The 25,337-nt window shown below is 35.9% G+C and overlaps 2 protein-coding genes and 1 long non-coding RNA gene across 15 annotated transcripts; 2 read left to right on the plus strand and 1 right to left on the minus strand.

Moving 5' to 3' along the window:
• Window positions 1-3,284: 3,284 nt before the first annotated feature.
• On the plus strand, window positions 3,285-5,453 carry LOC141642097 (xyloglucan endotransglucosylase protein 1-like). The gene is made up of 3 exons (XM_074450782.1): window positions 3,285-3,651; window positions 4,432-4,625; window positions 4,939-5,453. The coding sequence occupies exons 1-3, from the start codon at window positions 3,364-3,366 to the stop codon at window positions 5,306-5,308; spliced, it is 852 nt and encodes a 283-aa protein (XP_074306883.1). The 5' UTR covers window positions 3,285-3,363; the 3' UTR covers window positions 5,309-5,453.
• Window positions 5,454-6,018: 565 nt separating this feature from the next.
• LOC141642096 (putative E3 ubiquitin-protein ligase RF298) lies at window positions 6,019-12,796 on the minus strand. The gene is made up of 3 exons (XM_074450781.1): window positions 12,670-12,796; window positions 9,076-11,107; window positions 6,019-6,753 (listed from the first exon to the last, which is right to left on the minus strand). Exons 2-3 carry the CDS (start codon window positions 11,098-11,100, stop codon window positions 6,223-6,225), a joined length of 2,556 nt encoding a protein of 851 aa, XP_074306882.1. The 5' UTR covers window positions 11,101-11,107; window positions 12,670-12,796; the 3' UTR covers window positions 6,019-6,222.
• A 2,232-nt stretch (window positions 12,797-15,028) lies between these two features.
• LOC141642099 (uncharacterized) lies at window positions 15,029-24,961 on the plus strand. Of its 13 annotated transcripts, none has more exons than XR_012543181.1 (8): window positions 15,029-15,690; window positions 17,895-20,979; window positions 21,092-21,131; window positions 21,238-21,307; window positions 21,400-21,468; window positions 24,083-24,169; window positions 24,313-24,587; window positions 24,766-24,961. It is a non-coding gene; the product is annotated as an uncharacterized LOC141642099 (long non-coding RNA). The 13 variants fall into 13 exon arrangements; XR_012543184.1 differs by having other exon boundaries at window positions 17,895-18,092; XR_012543188.1 differs by having other exon boundaries at window positions 17,895-17,974; window positions 18,050-18,092; window positions 21,092-21,307.
• Window positions 24,962-25,337: the final 376 nt, after the last annotated feature.

The raw sequence follows: 25,337 nt of genomic DNA on the forward strand, positions 1-25,337 counted from the left end.
ATTAGCCGTCTTGTGTTCGATACTGTGTCGAACACCGATATTCGTCGGATATCTATAACCGAGCAATGAGATGTTGAAAGAAGGAAAGAGATTAGTTAGAAGACGTGTTTTAGTAGGAAATGAGAATAAGTTATAGTCAAAGTTAAAATTTACCTTTAATTATTTAAATTTGATACATTTACAAAAATAAAATGGTACGTTAATTATAACTATAAAATATATATTTTATTAAATTTAAATAACGTATCCTGTGTCCTAAATTTCATGGAATGCTGTGTCCGTTGTGATGCTACCTAGGCTGTGAGACCGTTTTATGGTGCGGCCACATAAAAAATGATCATTTATGTTAAAAAGTGTATTTTTTTAAAAGTGGTCATTTTTAATTTAAAATGATCACTTTTTATCCGTTGTTCCATGCAACGGTTGCATACTGTGTTTTTTTTGGTTGTGAATGAAGTTTTTTTATAAGTACTACAAATCTGACACAATTCCGAGGTTATAGTCTTCGTTTACGAGCCGACTCAAATTCTAGTCGAGTAGGCAAGGGGTGAGAGCCTTGAGAGGTGTTGTCATACAATGAGCCACCCTAGTTTTGTCACGAAAAATAAAAGTTGGTCTTTTGTAAGATGGTTTTATGACGAAGATAATCCCATGTAAAGTTGCTCATTTGAAATTATTACGCTTTAAATTATCAATAGGTTAATAAGACAATAAGGTCAATAGGTACTATATCAATAGATTAAGACAATTGAATAAGCATTAGCCAAAACAAAGGCCACAACCATGACATGGGAGGTGAAGTTGAAAACAAAATAAAACTAACTTGAAAGGAATGATTCAATGTAAGTTCATATATTGGGACCGCGATTGAATTGACCAGACTCGAACATTAGCCGATTCAAATAATCCATCACGACACAAAGGGGTTATTTAAAACAATTTCTTTTTATTAATGTTGGTTGGTTTGAATGGTAAAGGGTTAACGTCTATGATTCTTACAAATGAAGAAGACATTCTTAAGATGAGTTTACCCATTAAGACCCTGTTTTTTTTGGCTTAATTTAAGTTCATTTCAGTTCAGTTCAGTTTTATTCACTTCAGTTCACCTCCTTTTAGCCAAGAAGAACATGGCCAAGTTATCTTCAGCATCCGAGGAGATTGTCCTAACTGAGATAGGAGATACAGCTGCTTAACACCAAAAGAAAAATTAAATCATAATTCGAACATCAGTCTTAGGGTAATAATTCAAACCGAAGCTGCTCAATACAAAATTACTCCGATAACAACACACCCGAAAATGATCCGACTCAACCCAGTTTGACTTGAGTCCATCCTAAAACACCTCCATAATGGACGAGGAGGGTTTCTCTCCATTTCCTAAAAAGAAATGGAGAGGCCATTTCCTTTCGGTGGTCCAGATCGTATTCTGGCATCATCGAACGACTCAAAATTAATGGGTAAAAATAAAGGGATAATGAGATTTGGTGGAAAAAATATTATTAAATGAGTATAAGAGAGGAAATAGAGAGGAAATGGAGAGAAAGAAATTGAGAGGATCCATTTTGATAACGGACCATACTAAAAATTTAGGTGGATATCATCTTCATCATGGAATGCCATAAACAAGAAACGTGGCATACATCCAATGGATTAAAAATCAAGATCTCAAATCCCTAGGTTTTTGAAGATTGATGTGATAAGAGGATGAATTATAAAATCAGAAATCAGAATGTTGTGAATTCTGTGATTAATAATTTGACCATGCTTCCTCTTTTCCTTCATTGTTTCTAGACATCCAGCCCATATGCCAGTCCACCACCCCCCTCACCTCATCCTTTATCCAATCCCACTCTTTAGGACTAGTATCCCCTCTTACTAAATTAATCATGATTTTTGGACATATAGAAGTAATTGTTTAGGTCCCACTCTCCCATAATCTCACCATCTATAGGTCACAAACAAAACGTTTTTTCTTGTTTGTGACGGGTATTATTCCGTCAGAAGGTTATGACGGGGCAGATGTGACTAGTTTTTGAGAAAATGTGACCATTTTATAATAGTACCCATTTTTATGTGTGTTTACATTTTATCATAAAGTGGTCACATTTGGCCCGTCGCAAATTGTGACCGTCACAAGAGATACCTACTGCACAAACAAAACGTTTTTTAAATTATTAAAAACTCGTCTCGTTTCGATCCATTCTTTATATTTGCTTTCGTGAAAATTGAAATATTAAAAGATGAATACACTAATACATACAGAAGGTAAAAAAGTAATATAGACAAAGAAAAACAACTTTCTATACTTCAAATAAAAACGTAAAACATATCGAAGATGTTTTAGCCTAGTAGTTAAGACGGAGGTATCCTGGACAATAGGTCCTAGGTTCGATTCCCTCTCCTCTTATTGTAATGCGACTAAGTGCGCGCTCCGTTAAACCAAATAAAAAAAACGTTAAACATCCAAATAAAGGAGAGTAATTATATCAAGATATAGGGAACAATATATTAAGGTTGAGATCAAATTAACTAATAGGTACAAGTCAATTTAGGTTGGGTGGTTATTGGTTGGATTATAAAGGTTATGCCATTTCGGGTCAAGTAATTTTGTCTAGACTGGGTGTTTTTAGGTCATTTCGAATGTTTCATGTAATTTTGAATCAAGTCAATTTAAGTATGATTACTTCTGAGTTCTAAATCAGGTTAAAGAAAAAGAAAATTTCTATACTTCAAACGAAAATATAAGACATCTAAGTAAAGAAAAAGGTAATTATAGAAATAAGGACAACATTTAAAGATCGAGTCAAATTAACTAATGAAATAATTAGCATTTTAGGTACATGTCTCTTTGAGTTAGGTGAGTATTGGCTGCATTATTACTTAGGTTATATCATTTAGGGCTAAGTAGTTATTAAGTGATACTTATAATCCAGACTTGGTATTTTTAGGTCATTTTGGATCAGGTTAACTTAAAAACGGTACTTCTTAATCAGGTTAATACGCTTCAATAGTTTCGAACCAAGTCATTCGAATCAAGTCGGTTTTAGGTCTCTACCTACAACCCCACAACTACCCAATGAATAAAGATATTATTATAGCTCCAAATCATAATTTCAAATAACTTTACCTCTTGTCCTAATATTCCACTTCACCATACCAAAAATCCAAATCATTTAAATCATACAAGTATAGTACCCTTACACATTATGGTACCCCTTAGCTGGCACCAGAAAAGCTTCCAGCTGTTTCCCTTTAACTCCCCACTTCAATACCTCAATTATTTACCTTTATATACCCTTCATATCCTCACTACACTCTTCACTCAAAAATACACTCAAAATATTAAAATATAATAAAAACAATATGGGTTTTATGTCAAAAAATGGTTTGGTAATAAATTTGGTCTTATTTTTAGGTTTAACATTGTGTACTAGTCTTGTGTTTGGAGGGAATTTTTACCAAGATTTTGAGGTTACATTTGGTGATAATAGACTTAAGAGATTTGGGAAAGCAGGTAACTTGCTTACATTGTCTCTTGATCAGGTTTCGGGTTCGGGTTTTCGGTCTAAGAAGGAGTATTTGTTTGGGAGGATTGATATGCAACTTAAACTTGTTTCTGGTAACTCTGCTGGTACTGTTACTGCTTATTATGTAAGGGCCGCCTTCTTTACTTACTAACTTTATTTTATCGTATATTGTTACCATTTAATCGTTATACAGTTTAATGGAACGGAAAAAGTATCACACTAGAACAATGTGTCAATGACATATTGTAACGAGAACAATGTGTCATTGACACATTGTAATATTCTCTTTACGTTGTCTACAACGTAAAGAGAATATCAACTAGACAACTACGTAATTTAAATATTGGGTGCTGATTTTCGCAGTAAATTTTTTTACTTATCATTAACAATTATACCCTTTTTATTTTGAACATAATAAATATTTACGGTTTTTGTCACGTGCAATTATTAAGAGGTACGATAAACCCATAATGAATATTGCGTCGAGAATTAAATAAGTTGACGTGGAACACGTAACGACATTAATTTTAGAAATTATGACGATCAGTCGATCATTCAATTATTGTACGTTGTATCACTGCACTTGAGTGATCGGACATTTTTGGGACCATAAAATTTTGTTTGAATTATTTCGGACTTTCTTATTTCAGACCGTCTCAAACAAGAAATACCGTTTTGCGAAAGTGTGTTTATTTTGGAGTACTTTTGCACGAGAATAGAATATATAGCATCCACTTTATCTTTAATAATTAGTACTCATAGCAATTACCTATTTGCGAATGTCAACTTGCATCGAGTTATTACCGTCCCAAATGAGAATTTTAATTGCGAACTTTATTATATTTAGGAATTAGGATTACAAATTAAGTTTATATATAACTTATGTATTTGTGTTATTATACAGTTATCTTCAGAAGGAGCAACACATGACGAGATCGATTTCGAGTTCTTAGGAAATGTTACAGGACAACCTTATACTGTCCATACTAATGTGTTTACTCAAGGCAAAGGTGGTAGGGAACAACAATTCCGTCTATGGTTCGACCCGACTGAGAAGTTTCATACTTACTCCGTTCTCTGGAATCCCTCTATGATCATGTTAGTATACTCCGTATATTTTTATTTAGACCTGACAAAATTGACTCGAACAGACAACCTGTTTCTGAACAAAATAACTCAAATAATAATACTTTTATCTTTTATGAAACATACTCGAACCCCCTATGATCCATTTGCCTGGTCTACTACTCTACCGTATAATTTTGAAATATGAAATTATATTCTTATTCAGACCTGACAAAACCAACTCGACTCGACTCGACTGGACAACCAATAGAAATTATATGTCTAACGTTCAAATTTAAAATCCGACATAATAACCCGTTTAATGGATTGGATTTATTTGATGTAGATTCTTGGTAGACAACACACCAATAAGAGTATTCAACAACCATGAAGCAAAAGGAGTACCATTCCCAAAGACACAACCAATGAAGATATACTCAAGCTTATGGAATGCAGACCAATGGGCGACTCAAGGCGGTTTGGTTAAGACAGACTGGTCCAAGGCTCCATTTACGGCTTACTACCGTAACTTCAATGCTAACCCTGACCATGCCTCCGCCACAACCGCCTTCACTAGTGGTGCATCACAGAGCCAGGTGCTTAATGCATGGAACAGGAGGAGATTGAGATGGGTTCAGAAGTATTTCATGATCTACAACTATTGTACCGATGTGAAACGATTTCCTCAAGGTTTTCCGGTTGAATGCAAGTTCTGAAGTTAAGAAATTAGTCATGTTGTAGTATGGATTAGTTGTTGGTTTTTTCCTTGTTGTATTGTGTTAAGCTTTAATTAGATTTCGACTTTCGATTAGTTGTAACTCCGTTATTTGTTAAGTAAATAATTATCCTGTTCGGTTGTTCCATATTTCTTACTCCATTGATGCGTAATTTTCCGTCTTATAACAACATTACCCAGTGCATGATTTTCCGTCTTACATGCAAGAAACGGAAAATCGAGTTTATGGATTTCCGTCTTACATACGAGAGAGTGTCGCTGATACGAAAAAAAGCAGTGTCTCATTTCAAATTTCAAAATGCCAGACAACTAAAGCTGCAATGAGTAGGGCATTAGTGTCGGCCGGGTTATACTGAGTTAGAGTTTATATCAAATCAATGGGCCAGATAGTCGGAATTGGATGAAGGCGATCAAGTTCAGGAGGACACTTACCTCATTAGCTATTTAGCTCAACATGTGTGGAATGTTTTAGGAGCTTTCAGAAAGCATAGGTATTATTCAGTCGATGCCTCGATGACAGTATCTCATTTCTCGTTCCAAATGTTGTCGAATTACCCTTGTAATCCAACCAGGCTGGAGTCAGAGCTAAACCGCATCGCACAAACCCGACCAGACTGGAATCAGTGCCGCATTGTACGCAACTATGAAACAGACATTCACATAAAAACTGAAATCAGGGAAGAAAAGCAATTAGCTATAAAATTGACCTTTATCATTTCATGATGAAGTAAAATACTGTATGTCTGTATTGTATGGAGTACTGCTATAAACCTTTTGAACACAGCAATTCAAAATTCGGATGTGACGGAGTATTTATTTTCAAAACATCTGTCTCTCCTTGTATTATTCAGAACACTAAAAAGGTTCTGAAATTCTTGGTTCTGTAGGTACTCTTTAGGATCGAGCATAACGAACAGATATGCGACGTATAATGGGGCTCCGACATGAAGGGCAGTCGTTCATGCCTTGTTTCTCATGGAGCTCGTTGCAGGTTTTGCAGACCACTTGATGAGCGCAGGGAAGAAAAACAACCGACATTTCTTCTGAGAGGCACATCACACACTCCCTTTCGCGTTTTACTCCTCCGACACCTGAGAAATCTTGTACCTGATTTTTAGGTTGATATGAATCCTGAAGTTGGACACGGGCGGTTTGGGAATTTGCCAGCTTATAGGCGTAACTTCCATCACCACCTCTCTTCAAAGCTGCTATCTTCGATGAGTCTGTCTTCAGTCTTAATTGAGAGATTTCGTTTTCAAGCTTCACAATGTCATCTTTATATTTCTGGAGTTTTTCTCCTGCTTTTAGTGTTATAGCATCCTCCTTGGATTTTGCAGAAAACTCGAGTTGTTCTCGCTCTTTTCTTGTGGAACTCGCCTGATTTAGAAGTTCGTTCTTTGTCTTCTCCTCTTGTTTCCACCGAGCCTATTAACAGCAAGAGCAAAATTGTTTCTTCAGTCTCAACGTAGACACAAGAATAACACAACAGTATCCATTGTCTCAAGGGCTTCCTAGCATATGATGAGGTGGGAGTGGGGAAGAGGTGTCAGATGTACACAATAAAAGACAGTATTACTCCCCGAACTGTTTCAGGATGACTTGTTACAAAAATTGTGTCGAAAATTGCACGAAATGGCTACTGCCTCACAATAAAAGAAGCACGGGTAAAAAAAGAACTACAAAATAGCAAGTCTCTAGCTCTATCGGAAATGAAGACAGTAGACACCCCTTCACAATATAAATGCTGCGTAATTTATAAAACATTTATGTATCTCAAAAAAGAAAATAAAACTCTATGGACAAATCAACGATCTTGAGAACATAAGTGGGTTACATCAGTTATTCAGTTTGCTTATAGTTAGCAATCAAAATGTCATTGAAATTTGCTATATCAGAACAAAGTTCAATGCAAATGACATTAAACCAACTACAGCCAAAATATGGCTGTTATTTGATACAGGATGTATACAGGTTATGCGATAGGACGAACCAACAGATTGCCAACGATACTGAGACTGGACATTTAATCAGGTCTGGTTATTCAATCATGAAATACCCTGGAACAAACTGATTGAAAGTAACATCAAGATGTCGCGATTGGAAGATGTGTTATGGGTTGTGTTAAAACTTTATGCAGTAGACAACCAAGCTGCATTTTGTGAAGATTTTGTGAAGTCTTAACAAAATTCCAGGTATCAGAGACACGGGCGTGGAAATACATGAAATACATTTTTTGCAAGCCAGATGGCAATGTCAAGTTGTCAAACATAGCCATATTGGAAGAAAATGATAATGATAAAAAAAAAATGGAAAAAAATGATAAGAACAAACTCTTTTCAAGACTCAAAGAAATGCTCTTTCACCTATATTCCTCTGGCAATGTTTTTTTTTTTTTTTGACAGCTCTGGCAATGTTGGGTTGTCCTAAATACTGGAAGAAATTGACACGAACAAACTCTTTTCAAGAATCAAGAGTTAAAGAAGTGCTCCTTCACCTATGACATTCTGGTTCGGGTAGAGCATAAAAGTGTAGGATATGGGTACATTCCAAATGTTGGACGCAGCATGCGTCAATTTTCTACACAGAGACTCAGTCTGAGAACGAGGATACAGGTGCCCTTGGGAGTGAAGAGCTGAATAACATAGTCCTTCATTACACAGAAGAGGATGAGTATATCCCATGTAAAATCAATTTCGTCAATTTAAGGCAGCTAAGGCTGGAAAATAGCTAGGGACAAAATCTCATTCAAGCGCTGAAGCTGAAATAGGTATATGGCTAATCAAGCATCTAAAAAAATAAGGGACACTGTTGCTTTAAGCTTCTGAAGTACAACGCCCAGTGATCAACTTCCATTCTCCTAACAACTACGGAGTATTATTGATAACGGGGATTTTCCCTTGTTTAGGATTTGAAGGATACTTTAACAACTTCTTAATTGTCTTTCTTCTTTTTCCTTACATAAATTATAACTAATCTAGAGCAAAGTTATCGATGTTACGCTGACTCGGGGACATTTCCAAGTGCTGAACTTGAGAAGACTCAAAATTTAAGACACCCAGATCCTGTCATGAAATGAGGCTACTGTTACAGGAAACACCTTATAAATGAAACCAAAAGATGTCCAACATGTAAGGTTAAAAATTGTTATACAAACATATTATCTGCTTCATAGAAGAGTATATTCCTTTACTTCCCTCCCTTTTATCTTCACTAGGAGTGTGTCGGGTATTGTCGTACTGATTCCATACACACATCCTTGACTATCGTTCCAACCCAATTAAGGCTACAAAGTGAATTGCCCAGTAACATATAGTCATAGAGTCTGATAGTATACCCAAAACTGTTCTCAATCTTTCCTAGATTTGGTATTACAGTATGAACATTCAAACACTTGTGGTTTATTTGGGTAGAATAATCCTTTAGGGAGAGAAGGGGAGGAGGGGAAGGGGAGATGGAATGAAGCACCATCTAAATCTTTTCTACAAGTATATTGAAAGAATTTTAATTTGGCTTGAAAAGAAAAACGGATCTCTCTATCGTCCAACACGACTTACTATCCAAATATACAAACAAGGGATTTTATAATCCTCCCTTACCCTCCAAATCCCGTGATTAAAAATAAAAGGTTTAGTGTTATATGCAAACAGAGATAGCCATTGACATGGTATAAAATCGCCAAAAAAAATCAATAACTTAAGAAATGTTATCCATATAGTAATATAAAATATAATCTCAAAATGTACATACCACAAGGTGAGTGCGAACTTCTTTAGCTTGTTCAACCTCCTGCTTAAGCTGAGACAACTTCCGTCTCTCTGCCACAAGCTCCTCTTGGATAATGCCTTTCTCTTTTTCCCATGACTGAAACTTCACCAACGTCTTTTTCTCACGCTTTGTGACCTCCTGACAGCTTGCTGCGGACTCTGCGGCCTGTAATTTGGCAGCTTCCATTTCCTGTTTGAGGCCTGCATTCTCCACCTGTAGCCTTCGGACGGCAGCATTGGCTCGCTCAATCTGTCCACTAGCTTTACTCAAAGCATTCTCCATCTCGGAAAGCTTCTTTATGGTGTTCTCTTGTAAAGATTGCTTCTCCTTTTTAAGTCGTTCAACTTCCTCCTTTTCTTGCCTAAGAGTCTTAAGCTCAGCTCTATCCTTGCCGAGCCTCTGTGTTGCTTGCATTACCTTTTGATTTGCCCATTCAGTCCATACCTCAAGCTCATTCTGCAATTCCCTAATCCTTGGCATCAACTTCATAATCATCTCATCTTTTTTAGTAAAAGGGGCCCACTGCGTCATACATTTGTCATGTGGCATCCCACAACAGCTATGATTAAGAGCGTCACTATTCACTTGGCGAGTGTCACTTCTCGCTGGTAATGAAAGAGATAGTTCAGTACATTTACTCTCTATGGTAAATTTAGCTGAACCTGATGAAAATGACGAGCTAGTGGAGACATTGACGGTTCCACTTCCATGGGCCATCTCTAATCCCATTGCCATAGCTTTGCTAATCTTAATAGAAGAACTCTTCAAGCTAAGGCTAGTTGGGTCTATGATGGGTTTTCCTCTTTTGTCCACGATGTAACCACTTAACTTCGTTGTTCTAAAACTTCCTTTTGCACCATTGATCCTATAAATTTTCTCCGAATGAAGAGATTTCTGCCGAATTGTATGTTCTCTCTTTGGGTTGGTAGAATTTATCTTCCTGCCAGCGGCAAGCTTCTCTTCTGTAGCAGGAGTTTGAGACATCCCTGCACTGAAAGGCTTCTCTAGAGGAGTAAGAGGACTAGATGCAGAGGATTTCGAGCCCTTTTTATCTGAAGTGGGCCTGTTTATGACCACGGATTTTTTTGGTTTGGTAAGGCTGGGAGTGCCAGCAATTGTTTCAATGTCCGTCCGAATTACAGGAGGACATGGAACTGCTGAAATTGGTTTACATGGACTAGGAAGACCCATATTGGTACCCTTGGGTCCGGCTTTGGGCCCATAATTAAAGAAGCTACTCCAGGGATCACCATCCATGGCACATGCATGTGACACATTCATGTCACATATAAGTAAGCACCACATTGCATCTCCATTGCTAAAAAATGGTCTGACCTCGCGAAGAACACAAACAAGCTCAGCCAGAACATATTTCTCTAGTTGCTCCAAATCTCGAAAACAATGTTCAGTAGACGAATCAATATCTTGACCACTCTTAAGGACTACCAGCGCATTATCCACAATATTGGACACAGTATCCTTAGACCCATAACAAAGGCCAGATCTCAAAACAGCCTTGGTAGCAACTTCTTCTGTATACCCTAAAGCAACAATCTTATTAATTGCACCCCTAAAAAGCGTGTCCAAGTTCTCCAATACAAGCTCTTCCAACTGACTCTCAGTAAGATCACTCCAATCAGCATCTCGTAAATCATCGCCTTCTATTTCCTCTATAACTCGGCTAGGACCCACCTCAGATAAACGCCCCGTTCCGTAAGTCGACAGTCCAAGGTCAAGTTTTAAAGCATCTGAAGGGTCCTCATACATGCCACAGCCACACATATCACAAGGGCCAGGTGCGTGTCCATGACTAGCAGTTATCTCAAATTTCTCAGCTGAAAATTCATAAGTCGACCCGTCCTTTAATGCTGATGTTATAACCTTATTCGAATGAGGATCAGCTCGAAATTTCCGCTTATTCCTACTCTTTTTATCTTGAATTGATAAAGAAGACAATAGACTACTATTACAGCTATTGTTATTTGCTTTTGCCACCACGGATGCCATTATAGAGCTGCCCATATATTACAAACAACAAAAACAAGCACATTTTATCAGATTATCACTTACATGATCAAGAAATTCCTACAACAACAACAAAGCCTTAGTTTCAACATGGGTTTGTGGCTGGGTAACATGAATTCATCATCCGAATCCGCTTAGGCTTAAATCCACCAATGTGGTCAAGAGTAAATAAACAAAGTAAAAGAAAATAGATTAAAGATAAATGAAACAAGTGCATTGTAAAAAATAAAGCAGAGTAGATGGATAACTCACATGAAAAATTCCTAACTACAAAAAACACACTTGCCCTCAACAATCCCACAAAGTAAAGCAACAAAATGAATTACTTGCTTGAGAATTTTTCTTAAAACACTAATATTGAATGAAGTCCAGCCACTTTAGTGAGCGACTTTGATTTTGCTTCATTCCATCGTAATTCATAACCAAAGAATAATGACTCTAATGACTAGTAAAACAACAAAATGACAAACAACTCACATATTACTTTTCTTAAAACAACAAAAGCTGAAAGAAGCGCAACGACTTTAGTGAGCGATTTTGTTGTATTCCATCGTAACCCAATGATTGATTTTCTTAAAAAACAAAAAATTGAAAGAAGCGTAATCACTTTAGTGAGCCATTTTGATTTTGCATTATTTCATCGTAATTCAAAACCAAAGAGTAACAACTCTAAGAAGTAGTCAAACAACAAAATGAGTAAAATAACTCACATGATACAATCATCAAAAACAAAAATTGACCCATTTCTTGATCAAACATAACACGTACAAATATACAATCACCATTCACCACATACAAGCACATTATAGCAAATAATCACTTATATGATCAAGAATTCCTAACAATCAAACACTTACTTACCTAAAAATCACTTAACTAAAAATCCCACAAAGTAAAACAACAAAATGAATAAGATACCTCACATATAAACTCTCAAAAACAAAAATTGAAATAAGAGCAACCACTTTAGTGAGCGGTTTTGCTTATTCCATTGTAATCCAAAACCAAAGAGTAACGAATAGTAAAACTACAAAATGACTAAAATAACTCACATGATTAATTTTCTTCAAAAACAAAAAATAACCCATATCTTGATCAGAGATAGCACATACAATTATCAACAAAAAATAAGAAATTTTCATCAAAATCAAAAATTGACCCATTTCGTGATCAAACATAACAAATACAATCATCAACTAACAAATTCCACAAAGTGATCGCCTGATTATCAAATCAACAATAACACTAATTAAACAATAATCAAACTTTTCCCAGAAAAATCAAAACTTGATTAATGAATTTAAAGTTATAAAATTTCAATTTAACACAATTAACACTGATTGAAAAACTGATTAGTGGGTTGATCAGACAAATTAGTTTACACCCAGAAAAATGCGGGGAATCTCAAACAATTGATCATTAAATTTGCATGAAATGGAATCTAAGAAATTGGGGACATCAATAAATAAATAAATAATTAAATAAATAACTATAATTAATAACATTAATTAAAAGATGATTAATAAAATGAGATAGATGAAGAAACGTTACAGTAATAGATGAAGAAGAAAGTGCAGAAATTGGGAGAAGAATGCGAAGGTAAGCAAAGTTGAATGTGATTTTTGAGGATTGGTGGGCTAGAGCATGCACATGTATGAAATGTATGATGATGTAAAATAAATACTCCGTATAACTAGTGTGGTTTGCTTTTATACTTGGAGCAAGTCTTTTGCGAGACGGTTTTATAATTCGGATAATATTTGAGGTTTTATACTCCGTAACGGGGAAATTGAAGTAAGACTTGTATAGCAAACGGTATAAGCAGATTTAAAAATTAAAATAGCAGGTATTGTTAGCAAAATGCGGTTGCCAAATTTTAGTAACAGATTAGACCATCAACTTAAATTAGCAGAATTAAAATAAACATGTTTGGTAATTAGCAGATTATTATATGACAAATATGCCATTTTTATGTTGAAAATGAATATGCTATTACAATATGTTGCTATTAGGAGCATATTCAAAAACAGTAGATTCCGGTCAACGTGTTATCTGAATATGACATTAACCAAACACATGAAATTAGTAGATTAATTGGTCGATCTACTATTTAAGCTGAAATTTACTAATTTCACCTAATATGCTATAAAATGGTTTAGCTATAAAGTTTTTTAAGCCAAAAGTTATATAACGGGTGTGATTGATATAAAATGGTTTAGCTATATAAGTTGATCACGTACCCACGGTTACTAATAAAATGGATACGATCGTAGTGAAAATAAGTATTAAATTAATGGGAAAATTGGTCTCTCAATTTATTTGTGCATGATTTGCTACCTTATTGGGTTTGTTTTTATTTCCGTCTACATTAATTATCCGTTATCTTTTAGATGTCCTCAACACCCTGAATCAATACGTGATATAGGAAGCAGATCATTCAGATCGAGTGCAGATATATTGTATGTTTAGTTTTAGTCTATGAAGTTTTGGATAAGTTTGTCTTTGGATTGGATGGAATTGGATTGATCATGTTTTAAGTATATTATAATCGAGTTATTTCAGAGTAAGAGTCGATCGAGTTGGACATATTTTGGGTGTATTATAATCGAGTTATTCCAGATCCAGATTAAGAATCAGTACGGTTTAACAAAATTCATATCTGATCAATTCAAGTTATTCACATTTTGAATCATATTCGAGTTGGTTTGGTTTATTGTTGGTTGAGATAATGGCTAATTTTGTCGAGTCTGAAACCATGTTAGACATAAAAGAACTAGTTCATAGATTATATCCTTAGTTAATTAGTTGTAGTTAGACCTGACAAAATTGACCAGACCCGAATAATCCGATTCGAACCCGACCCGACACCCAAACTTTAGACATGAACTTGGCCCAAACCCGAATTGACCCGACCCAATATAACTCGACTCCAATTGTTACAAATAACTTGATAATAGCTGATTTGAAAATGAACCGACCTGACTCGAAATGACCCGAAATTGACCCGACCTGGTTGACCCGTTTGTCAGGTCTAATTGCAGTACAATGATCTAGTTTCTAAGATTTATAATAAAGTTTGAGAATTTTTTTGTTGTAAAGTATGAGTTTAGGGTGTGTTTGGATATCAAATATTGAGGGGAAGGGTGGGTTTTTTATATGCTCAAAAACTACAAGGTCTGAGGTACTACCTCAGATGCGTAATTCTTTTTCTCGAAAAGAAAGGGAAGGGAATGGGAAATGTGGTGCGGCCGTGTGAGTGTTTCCCTATTTGGATACAATGCTCTTCAAGTTTTTTTTTTTTTATTGTGGAGCTGAGAGATTTTGATTTGCCTTGGAAATAGACATGACAAATGGGTCAATCGGGTCGGGTCGAGTTATTATGGCTTGGAGTCATTTTTGGGTCAGCTATTATCAACTTATTTGTGGATAATAATCAGTTTGCAACAATAAACATTCGGGATAGGTTATATCAGGTCGAGTCAAGTTCGGGTCGGGTTCAATTTTGTCAAGTCTACTTGGAAGAGGAAAAATAAATCCCTCCAAAACACCCTCCATCAATTTCCCTCCACCCTTATTTGTTATCCAAACAAAGGATTTTAAATACCCTACTCTATCTCCCTTTCTTTCCCTCCAAATCCCTTCATCCAAACAAGCGCTTAATGTAAAGTTATGAGCTTTTTCACTTACACATAATGATGGAAAACTAACACTGTAACTCAAAAATATACATATAAACATTTAAATTTGAGAATTGATGTTGAAAGGTTAAAATATATACTCCGTAAGTAATAAACTTTAAAACGTTCAGAAAAAATACAAATAAGTTGAGTTAAATTTGACATAGTTGTATAATATTACTGGACATTTGAATGTATAATCCTTTTTCTATACTCTTTAAAAAACCCAAAACCCATCTACTGTTGCTGTAACAGTGTTTCACGCGTTTGTCACGTGCATTTCCTTTTCCTTTGCTACCTTTGACTTTCACCCACTCATTCCCTCTGTTGTCCTCCCCAAAATTCATTTTAACCCAAGTACTCAGATCCTCCTATCTATTCGATTATTCCTCAGTTTCAAACCCAACACACTATTCGGCACAGTTCCTCTTTCTTCCTCAAAACCCAAAACCCATCTACTGTTGCTGTAACAGTGTTTCACGCGTTTGTCACGTGCATTTCCTTTTCCTTTGCTACCTTTGACTTTCACCCACTCATTCCCTCTGTTGTCCTCCCCAAAATTCATTTTAACCCAAGTACTCAGATCCTCCTATCTATTCGATTATTCCTCAGTTTCAAACCCAACACACTATTCGGCACAGTTCCTCTTTCTTCCTCAAATATCATTTGCACTTTGATTTAATTGGGTTGTTTCGATTTTAATCATCTTAATGCATAATCTAATTGGGTGATAATTTACTTGTGAAATCCCGGTTCTCTTTTGGGATTGGTAATTCCAATCTAATTGGGTGATAATTTACTTGTGAATTCCCGGTTTTATTTGAGGTTGGTCATTCAAAATGTCTTGACAGGAAGAGGACGGACCGTTATGCATGCAATGTTTTCCTCTTCATTTGTAAGTTACTAAGTTTTTTGTTTTTTTTGCTTGCTTATGTTTGATCTTTCCCGTAAATGGGTTTTTGGGGCTTCTTCTAAGTAGTTTTTGGATACATTTTAGTTTTGAAGGCACATGCATTTACTGCGACAATCACCTTTCTCTTTACATAGTACTATTATTTTCTCCAGTTTAGTTAGTATATGTCAGACTGCAATGTTGTTGAGGTAGCGTGATCGGTTTGAATGATGACAGCCTTATCGCGACCAAAGAGAAAAGCCATGTATTCATGATGGTGGTATAGCCAGATTGGGTTTAGTGAGTGATAAAGGATACGTGTGTAAGAAGTTAGGATGCATTGTTGCTTGTGGACAGCTCATTTTGAGGAAGTTGTTTGAAGAAAAAGGCTGGTTAGGGTTGATGGAGTCGCAGGTTATGTAACTTTAAAGTTGGCTTTTTAGTGAGTTGAGCTTGTCGTACTATTTGTTATTAACAATGATACTATATTTTGAAGAGGGCCATTTTTGTGCTTCTGAGGTTAAGTGCTGAGAATAACTGAACAAGCTTGAAATTAACGATGATAGTTTCTTATTTTCTTGGTTTGATCACAAATCCAACCTCCCCTTTTTGTTGTTGTTGTTGTTGATCATAAATCCCTATAATTTTTTTTTTCGCTGGCCAGCCTTTAGGATATCTGTAACTAGCAGGTGCTTTGTTTCTCTGGTTAATCCCTATAGTCCTGATAAATTTTATTTTTGGTTCTAATTGTGCTTGGTTTTCGCTTGATGGTAATCGTTGAAATTAAACTGACTTCAAGTTCTACTTCTCCGTATCAAGTTATATACCCCTTTAAAAGCATCTTATTTGAACTGATTCTCTTATTTGTGCATTTTTTTATAGCTTGGCCACTATATTATTAATTGATCTTGAAGTTTATGGATATTTTGAAAGTTGAAAAGAGGCGGAAAGAAGGTCCTTGGTGTTCTCGTTGTCGGGGGCGCTAGGGATGGGTGGGAAAAGGGAGGACAGAAGAGGTGACGTAAGGCGTTGAGAAAAGGAGAGGGGAGAGTATATACATGTTTTGGGGGGTGGTTAGTATGGTGATGGTTAGAAGGGCAATGGACTGGTGGTGGGGTGATGGCTAGGTGGTGGGTTAGTTATAAGAGTGGGATTTTGTGACCTTTTACAGGGTATGGAGGTGCTAAAATGTGACTTGTGAGTGTGGTAGTTGTGGTCACGAAGGTGGGTTAGGACTTCGGAGGGGTATGATGGTTATGCATGAAATAAAGGGAGGATGGATTGAGATAAGTGTATTTAAGGTTCTTTGTAGGAATATAGCAGCTGAATGTGAAAGCTACAAAGGAAAAAAAAGGATAGAAGAATATTGATGGGAAAACAACTCACTACAGTCCAAGTGGTATATTCCTACATGATTTGGCGTTGGAAGAGGAGGATTGGATGAAGGTGTGGTCAAAATATGGATGATGATGCAACAACTTGAGTAGTTTGATTAGTTTGTTGTTTGACTATTTTTTAGTAGAAGGGGAAAGGGAATGGGAAGGAATTAGAGGAGGAAAGGAGGAGAAATGAGTTTACAGTAGATGTTAAAGGTACCCAATGTACATGTAATGTGGATACGATGTTGCACTATTCAGTATGATTTCTTTAATGATTTTAAGTTCTCTTGGTCGATAATAGGTCGGGAGCGGTTGTGTCCTGACTGATTTCCCTTTTGCTATTTTGGAACAAATGTTATAGCCATGGTGCAAAATGTGTAATCTTTTAGCTCACTCAATTTAATACATTTGTACGGAATTATGATTAAATAAAATCAACTAAAGGTGGAATTATGATTTTAAATGAAATGAACTAAAGGTGTAACTACGACATGGCCTATTGTTGACGATTTTACCAAAACTTGAATTTTTGTACAGAATAAAGTATGGCAATGTTGTATGGCAATGTGATAGTCTCCATGTAAAGTTAGACTAGAGTTTTGTTTACTTTCATATATGCCTTTTGTGATTGTTCTCATGCCTCACATAAAGTTCACCCAAAAATTGATATTTCTCCTGGAGTAATAATGTCTTCTAAAGACGAAACTATAACCTTGCCAGCTGCGCAAGTGCATTGGCAAAATATCTTATAATATATGCGTAAAGAACATTACCGCTGGTGCTTATTGATCATCAGAATGAGTCAATTATAATGATACTGTTTTCCAGGTTAAGTGAAGTCCAGTACTCCAGTGGACAGCTTTTATCCTACTGTGTGCAGGGTGCACCACAGCGCAGCTAAAATCAAAGTAAGAGTGGTTAATACTATTATCTCTATATATAATCATATTCTGAGAGGTAGCTCACTTTGGAGATGGTGGCAGGGTTTCATTTTGAAGTACACGTAACTTGGAACAGAGAAACTGGGTAAAAGTTTCTTATATGTAACAAACGCAAGGCCACAGCCTCAGGGAGATGTTAATTATTCCCTTCATTTTTCCCTTTCTTTGGTTGCTTACAATTTTGTTTCATGTAGTCAAAACTTGAGAGTCAGAACAAATGACAATTTGTTATCAGTAGAGAAATGAAAATGTTAATTGTTGATGTTGTATTTGTCATATTCAGTACTGTTATCTTTGCAGTTCTGACCGTGCTCTAAAAACTTTACTCCAAGGTTGGATGATGGTCATTGTGTGACTTTATTTCTCTCCTGCTTTGAATTTGGTTGTTTAAAGGCAAGGGTGTTCTTGTTGGTGTATGGGGAGTATAGGAAGTAAAGTGGAGATTAGTTGTTTGTTTAGTTGATTAGTTGAAGGTTGATTAGTTGGAGTTTAGTTTGAAGGAATTAGTTTTTTGTATTGATTTGTTGTGAATTCAGGATACACTTGGTTCACTTGGGTTCATTGAAATGGGAGAGGAGGTCCTCTATTTATAGAGCTCCTCCTCCTTCTCCTACATCCTAAGAACACTCTAGAATAGGACATTCTAGAGTGGCTTAGACACGGAACTCTCTGGAGTTCCTTACCACTTATACACATGTCTAGAAGGTTCTAGGTTGTTCTAGATAAATCTAGAACATACATGACTCTTCAAGATCCTTCTAGACTCTTCTAGACTATTCTAGTTGTTTCTACATTATTCCAGGACATTCCGGATAAGTCTAAAATATTCCGGAAACTTCTAGAATACACTAAAAGTCTCATACTTCAACACTCCTCCTTGAGACTTTTGGTGTAACACTTAGCTTGAACATTCCTCTTCTTTTTCTTTTTTCTTTTGTATCGCCAAACTCGGAGGTTGCTCAATGTACGTCTCCTCCTCGAGCTGGTAGCATGACGAACAACCGGAGCAAATGTATCTTTGGAGTGAATTCCATCTTGTTGTGAATATCCTTTGCCGATCATTCTTGCTTTGTGCTTATTGATAGAGCCATTAGGATTCAACTTAGTTTTATAAACCCATTTTACACTAATTACCTTTCGATCTCTTGTCTTGTCAACCAACTCCTTTATCATATTTATCTCCTTCTCCATAGGTTCTTGCCACTCCTTCTGTTTGGAAGCCTCATCAAAGTCTTTTGGCTCCTCAAAAGTGAAGTAGCATCTTTTGCACTCTTCTGTATCTTGAATGGAGAGACATTCTACATAAATTTCAGAGAGATTTCTCTTACCTTGTGCTCCTGTAACATTCTTCACATTGTCATTCGGGGATGGAGAATGTGCTTTAGGAGTTGATGGAGGAATAGGAGAATCATTGTTGTTGGTTGTGTCAGCATTACTTTGTGGATCTTTGGGGATGATCGAGGAGTAAGGTCACATTTGTTTCTACCTTCTTTTCCTCCCAGGTCACATTTGTTTCTACCTTCTTTTCCTCCCAATGCCTGGTTGCTTCATGGGAAGATGTATCTTCGAAAGAAGATTCTTGAGTCTTGAACTTCTTATCATGGGCGTGTAAAGATTCAATTAGCTCACACGGTGAGCTTGATAGATCCCTTGATTCTTTAATAATAGTGACAATCATGTCGATTTTTTTTGTCAAAGTTGTGAGAATTTTACGCACATCCTCGTTTCAAATGACTTCTTCACCATATATTTTCATTTGGTTAATTGTCTCCATTACTCTCCAAGTGTAGGTTGTTATGTCTTCATTCTCCCCGTTTTCAAATTTTCGAAATGTTTTCTTAAGGCATTAAGACGTAATGCCCTTATCCTTTCATCACCATAGAATTCTTTTTGGAGTATATCCCATGCTTCTTTTGCGGTAGAAGCCCACATTATTTTTGGAAAAATGATCTCCGAAACGGTATTAAAGATGAAACACAGGGCTTTGGCGTCATTTATTTCATCCTCATTTATTTTTTTTAAGGTTGCTTCGGTGGTTGGAACACCTTCTTGTTGTTTTTGGGGACCATTTTCCACTATCTCCCATAGTGCATTTGCTCTTAAGAAGAGCTTCATTTTAATGCACCAATGGTCATAATTTTCTCCTCTAAATAAATCTAGAAAATCTAGAGGAGCGGGTAATAGAGTGTTTGATGCGGAAGCCATAGTTTTATTTTGTTGCCCTAAGATCTTTAGAGTTCTGATACCACTTGTTGGTGTATGGGGGAGTATAGGAAGTAAAGTGGAGATTAGTTGTTTGTTTAGTTGATTAGTTGAAGGTTGATTAGTTGGAGTTTAGTTTGAAGGAATTAGTTTTTTGTATTGATTTGTTGTGAATTCAGGATACACTTGGTTCACTTGGGTTCATTGAAATGGGAGAGGAGGTCCTCTATTTATAGAGCTCCTCCTCCTTCTCCTACATCCTAAGAACACTCTAGAATAGGACATTCTAGAGTGGCTTAGACACGGAACTCTCTAGAGTTCCTTACCACTTATACACATGTCTAGAAGGTTCTAGGTTGTTCTAGATAAATCTAGAACATACATGACTCTTCAAGATCCTTCTAGACTCTTCTAGACTATTCTAGTTGTTTCTACATTATTCCAGGACATTCCGGATAAGTCTAGAATATTCCGGAAACTTCTAGAATACACTAAAAGTCTCATACTTCAACAGTTCTCTTAATTAAAAGCATTAGTTAGACATAATTTTGTTAAATTGAGTTTGTTTTTTGAAAACTTACGTTCTTGCGTTGGATTGAAGTTGGCCTTTTTTTAAAATTTAGGGTTGATTAATATCCTAACTGAGACACTGACCCTTTCCTGAAAAACGCAATACCTATTTCTTCCTTCAGAGCCTTCCATATCCTGGTATCCTCAAATCCAATCGATACCCAGTTTATTGCTTCTCTCAAGTCTCCATATACAAAGTGGTATATTTGATTGATTGTTTGTTTTGATTTTGTCATCAGCTTCGTTAACAATTGTTCCAAAACCTACTTGCTAAACTTCGTTTGAATTTAACCTCACTACTTTGTGGTGTAGGATCACATCCCAACAAGGTAAGTGATCACATCCCAACAAGGTAAGTGACACACCTCTAGGACAAAGTCTTTTGCTTCCTTGTTAGGTTTAGTTTTTGCTTACGATTAATTATTATCTTGAGTTCTTAAGCTACAAAGTTGGTACAGGGTTCAGGCTCATCTTGGAGTCTTGGACTACTTTCCTGTATGGCCTGGAAAATCTGATATGCCCATTCTTGTGAGTTTCTAGCCCGTAATCTCATTTGATTCAAGTCATTCAACTATTTAATGGCGAATTCTCAGCGCATAAGATATTTTCACTGTTAATAGTGTTACAGGTTTAATGACATCAGCCACGAGTTTTTATTGGAAATCATCCCAGCATATTTATCGGGATAGGTAATCCTGATTTGTTTTACTGCATGAAACTTCTTTTCGTATACTCCAGAGTAGTTTTTTTTTTTTTTTTTTTTTTTTTTTTTTGGGATTTTGTTCTTTAGAATAGTTTTTTTGTCATTAGTCTTAGAGTAATATTAATTTCATAGTAATTGATCTATGGCAACTCATATTTTTGGTCTTCTCCACATGAAACACATATTGTTTCCAAAGGTTGCACCATGACGTCATTTAATCTAAAAGTTGACCTTCCCGTCCGGTGTAAAATTTGGATAAGAAATAAATAAAAAGTACCTTTGAGAATTAAAAATCGCCATCTATTTTCATTTAAACTCCTGAGACGCTCTTGAGTGGGGTTAGTATGTGATATGGTGGCTGAGTGATATGTTTATGTGAGATTATATTCAAGTGTTTTATCCCGTATACCGGTGCTGGCTTACGACATGTTCCTTTTGTCTCGGTGCTACTTCTTTTATTAAAGGTATCTTGCTATTTAGCTGAATACTTAAGGGGGACACATTTGTGGAGCTGCCACATTACATAGAACCTTATGGAAGGTAAAGGCTAACCACGTTATTCGACTAGAGGAACATATATTTCTCTGAAATTCCTGGTCTCAAAGGTTAGAGAGTCAAAGACTCACTGTTCTAATGCTTTTTAATATGATGGGATAAATCAAAATAGTTCATTTAGCTCTTAGCGTTTACTATATCGTGAAGTAGTGGGGTTTCATGAAATTTAATATTGTGAATTGTCTAGAAAAAAATATCTGTGAGACGTCTACTGAGTTGGCTACCCTCGTCTACTATGTCGTCACTGTCTGCAAGTTTAGCCGAAAGCTCATTATCCATTATACATACTTTCTCAATGGTGGGAGTTCAAAGTCGATACATGGGCAACATATGTTCTTTAAGGTAGCCGATAAACGAGCTTCTATGTCAAAATCTCATTCTACTTTGATGTGCTGATTAGGAATTTAGGCACAAACGCTAACTCATTGCAAATGATTACTACATTTATAGTCACCGCTAATGATTACTACATTTATACATAAAACCACAACAAATATTATGTGAGTATATCATCTGTATATTTTCCTATGTCGTCGAAGTATATATGTTATTAAATTGTAATGTGAGTTTTATAGTTTGAGTTTCAGTTGTTTCAGGTGTGTGGATAAAAAGGTCCAAGGTCTAGAAATCCACGAATTTGGGAAACCCTAAAGAAAATTGGGATTATTTCTAAGTTTAATAAACTTGTTTATTAAGTTTATCTGCCCTATTTTGTTCCTTTAAGTTGAATTACTATGATTATTTTTAAAAAAAAATAAAAAATTGTACGAAGTAGGAAAAAAAAATTAAACATGGCGGGCATAGTAGGTACTAGGTAGTATGTGGTAGCCTAAGCTTATTTTCTATCATTTTTAGTAGTTTTTGTTTCATATTTTGATTTTTAGGACTACTATAATTCGTGTTGCTGAAGTCGTAATAATTCTGACAAATGCAAACCGTAATTCTGTCATCGCTGTAAGTCGAGATGTAAGGGAATATGAGAAAGTGAGAAACAATTTTTTTTTTTGTTAACCTGTAACTAAGAGCATTATATTTACATTGAAAGTATCTGAAGAACAGGTTTAAAATTATACTTCAAAGAAATGCACTGAGAATGTATAGTAGAAGATATATTGTTTAGGTAATGTTGTTAACCTTAACCCCTGTTCGTTATGATTCTGTGACGGCCCTATACAAGCTATCAAATTTAATGTGATTTCAAACTATATCTTTATTTTATTAGTAAAAAGATTTTCATGCGTTTGCCGCTTGACTGTCTTAATATACGGGCAAGGAAAGGAGAAAGGAGAAGGAGGAACACGGGGAGGAGGAGGAGGAGAAGGAGGAGGAGGAGGAGGGAAGGGGGAGGCTGCGGAGGGGGCGAGAAGAAGCAGGGAAGGAGGAGGAGGGAAACACGAAGGAGGTCCAGTTATAGAAAATATAGGTGAGGTTCATTGACTGGAATGTGTTTCTTTACTCTAATAATTTGCATTCTTTGTGTTAATATTGGCGAGGTCCAGTTATAGAAAATATAAGCAGCGGTTGAATTTTCTTAGGTATAATCTTTTAATTTTAACTACTAAATTAGAGTGAAATAAGACTACAAATATATGTAGAGGTGGATGATTTATTCATGGGTATCAAAATTGGATATAAACAATGATGAAATATGTGAATCCTCTCAATTATGTCATATTACATCTTACTTATAAGGGTCACATTGTCCACTTATGCATTGCTTGGATGGAAGAATTTGAAGGTAAATGGTGGGGAGGGAAAGGAAGGGAGAAATTTCCGTTGTTTGAATAAAGAATTTGTTACTGCTGAGTGTGTCTTTGTCTTTGTTGTCTTCTTCCAGATGGTATTTATCATTGCAATTAGTCGTTTGACCATGATTTATTGGGTTTTAGTTTTAGTTTTGTTTGAAATAGTTTATATTGTTCTTGTTTGGGTTTGTTATAAATGGTCGCTTTTGTTGTTCTGGTGCTGTGTTTAGCCTTTTTTTCTCGGCAGCAAACTTTTTATCTCCAAAATAACGGTTCTGAATTTGCTTGTACAATTTGTAGGTGTTGTTATTGAAGCCTTTGAGGGGGATGACAAGCTATTGAAGCATACATTAAATAAGGATGTGTAGGAGAAGATATGTTGTATAGGTAATGCAAATAACCTTACTCCCTATTCATTATGGTATCTGTGATTACCCTAAACAAGCTAACAAATGTAATGTGATTTCAACTCGTATCTTTACCTTTATTAGTCAATTGATTTTTATGTGTTTGCCTCTTGGCTGTCTTAGTATAAGGGATGGTAAGGGGAAGAGAAGGAGGAGGAGGAGGAGGAGGAGGTGGAGGATGAGGAGGAGGAGAATGGTGAAGATGAGATGGGGGGGATGAGAAGCAGGGAATGAGGTGATTTCAACCCGTATCTTTACCTTGAATTTAGTATTTTCTTATCTTTTAGAAAGCCTCGGTCACCGAACAAAGTTGTTTAACGTATTTGTCATTTGATTGACTTAGTAAAAGGGGAATGGTGAGGAGGAGGAGCAGATGTTTTGGTCTTAATTTTGACAGTGTAAGATTCTTCTCTCTTTTTTATGCTAATTTCGTTGGTGCATTAGTTTAGTGTGAGGTCCCCAAATTCCAATAATCTGGTCTACTGCAAATAAAAACCTCAAATTTGTTGATCATATGATGGACATTAATAGATGTTGTTTTAGAGCTATTTTGAATTTGGTGTTGGCCTATTGCAGATCAAAACCGCTTATAAAGATAAGGCTTGGTGTGTTCTCCTTGATCGGTTACCAGCAGCTTTCAAAGAAGTCTTATTAGGCATGTTTTAAACTGGTTATTTTTACTGTAAGTTGTTCTTAATTGATTCCCAGCTCCAAACTAAGTTGTTCTTCATCGATCATATTGGAAAAATAGTTTATTTGCTTGTTTCTGTTATTTGTGTTATTTATGGTGCATTGCTACTTAGTACCATTTGTAGTTGCCTAGATGGAACCTATACTTGCATAGTTGCATATAACTATCTCATAATTTATTTATTTATTTATTTTTATAATAATGAACGGACCGCAAATTTGGGAGCAATATCGTCAAATATTCATGCAGAGGGAAAGATTTAATTTGGTTACTCTTTTTCCCTCTAAGGATCCTACTTTCAACTAGCATGGGTAGCTCTATCTCATAATCTTAATGTTGCGCTTTTTTCGGATTTGTAGGTGGACGGAGTTCACATTAGGTAGTGGAGGGGATCCCCAAAGGAAAAAAAAAATAGTTTTAAAGTAATTTATCAGTGTTTGTTAAAAGAAAAACCATG

Source organism: Silene latifolia, chromosome 2 (genome assembly GCF_048544455.1).
Source record: "Silene latifolia isolate original U9 population chromosome 2, ASM4854445v1, whole genome shotgun sequence".
Taxonomy (NCBI): Eukaryota; Viridiplantae; Streptophyta; class Magnoliopsida; order Caryophyllales; family Caryophyllaceae; genus Silene; species Silene latifolia.

What these genes read in the sequence shown, in the direction of transcription:
- LOC141642097 (XM_074450782.1), top strand. Translation starts at nt 3,364, where the DNA reads ATGGGTTTTATGTCAAAAAATGGTTTGGTAATAAATTTGGTCTTATTT. An exon ending in GTACTGTTACTGCTTATTAT is followed by an intron (nt 3,652 to 4,431) that starts GTAAGGGCCGCC and finishes GTTATTATACAG; the next exon opens with TTATCTTCAGAAGGAGCAAC. An exon ending in TGGAATCCCTCTATGATCAT is followed by an intron (nt 4,626 to 4,938) that starts GTTAGTATACTC and finishes TATTTGATGTAG; the next exon opens with ATTCTTGGTAGACAACACAC.
- LOC141642096 (XM_074450781.1), bottom strand. Translation starts at nt 11,100, where the DNA reads ATGGCATCCGTGGTGGCAAAAGCAAATAACAATAGCTGTAATAGTAGT. An exon ending in AAGTTCGCACTCACCTTGTG is followed by an intron (nt 6,754 to 9,075) that starts GTATGTACATTT and finishes TGCTGTTAATAG; the next exon opens with GCTCGGTGGAAACAAGAGGA.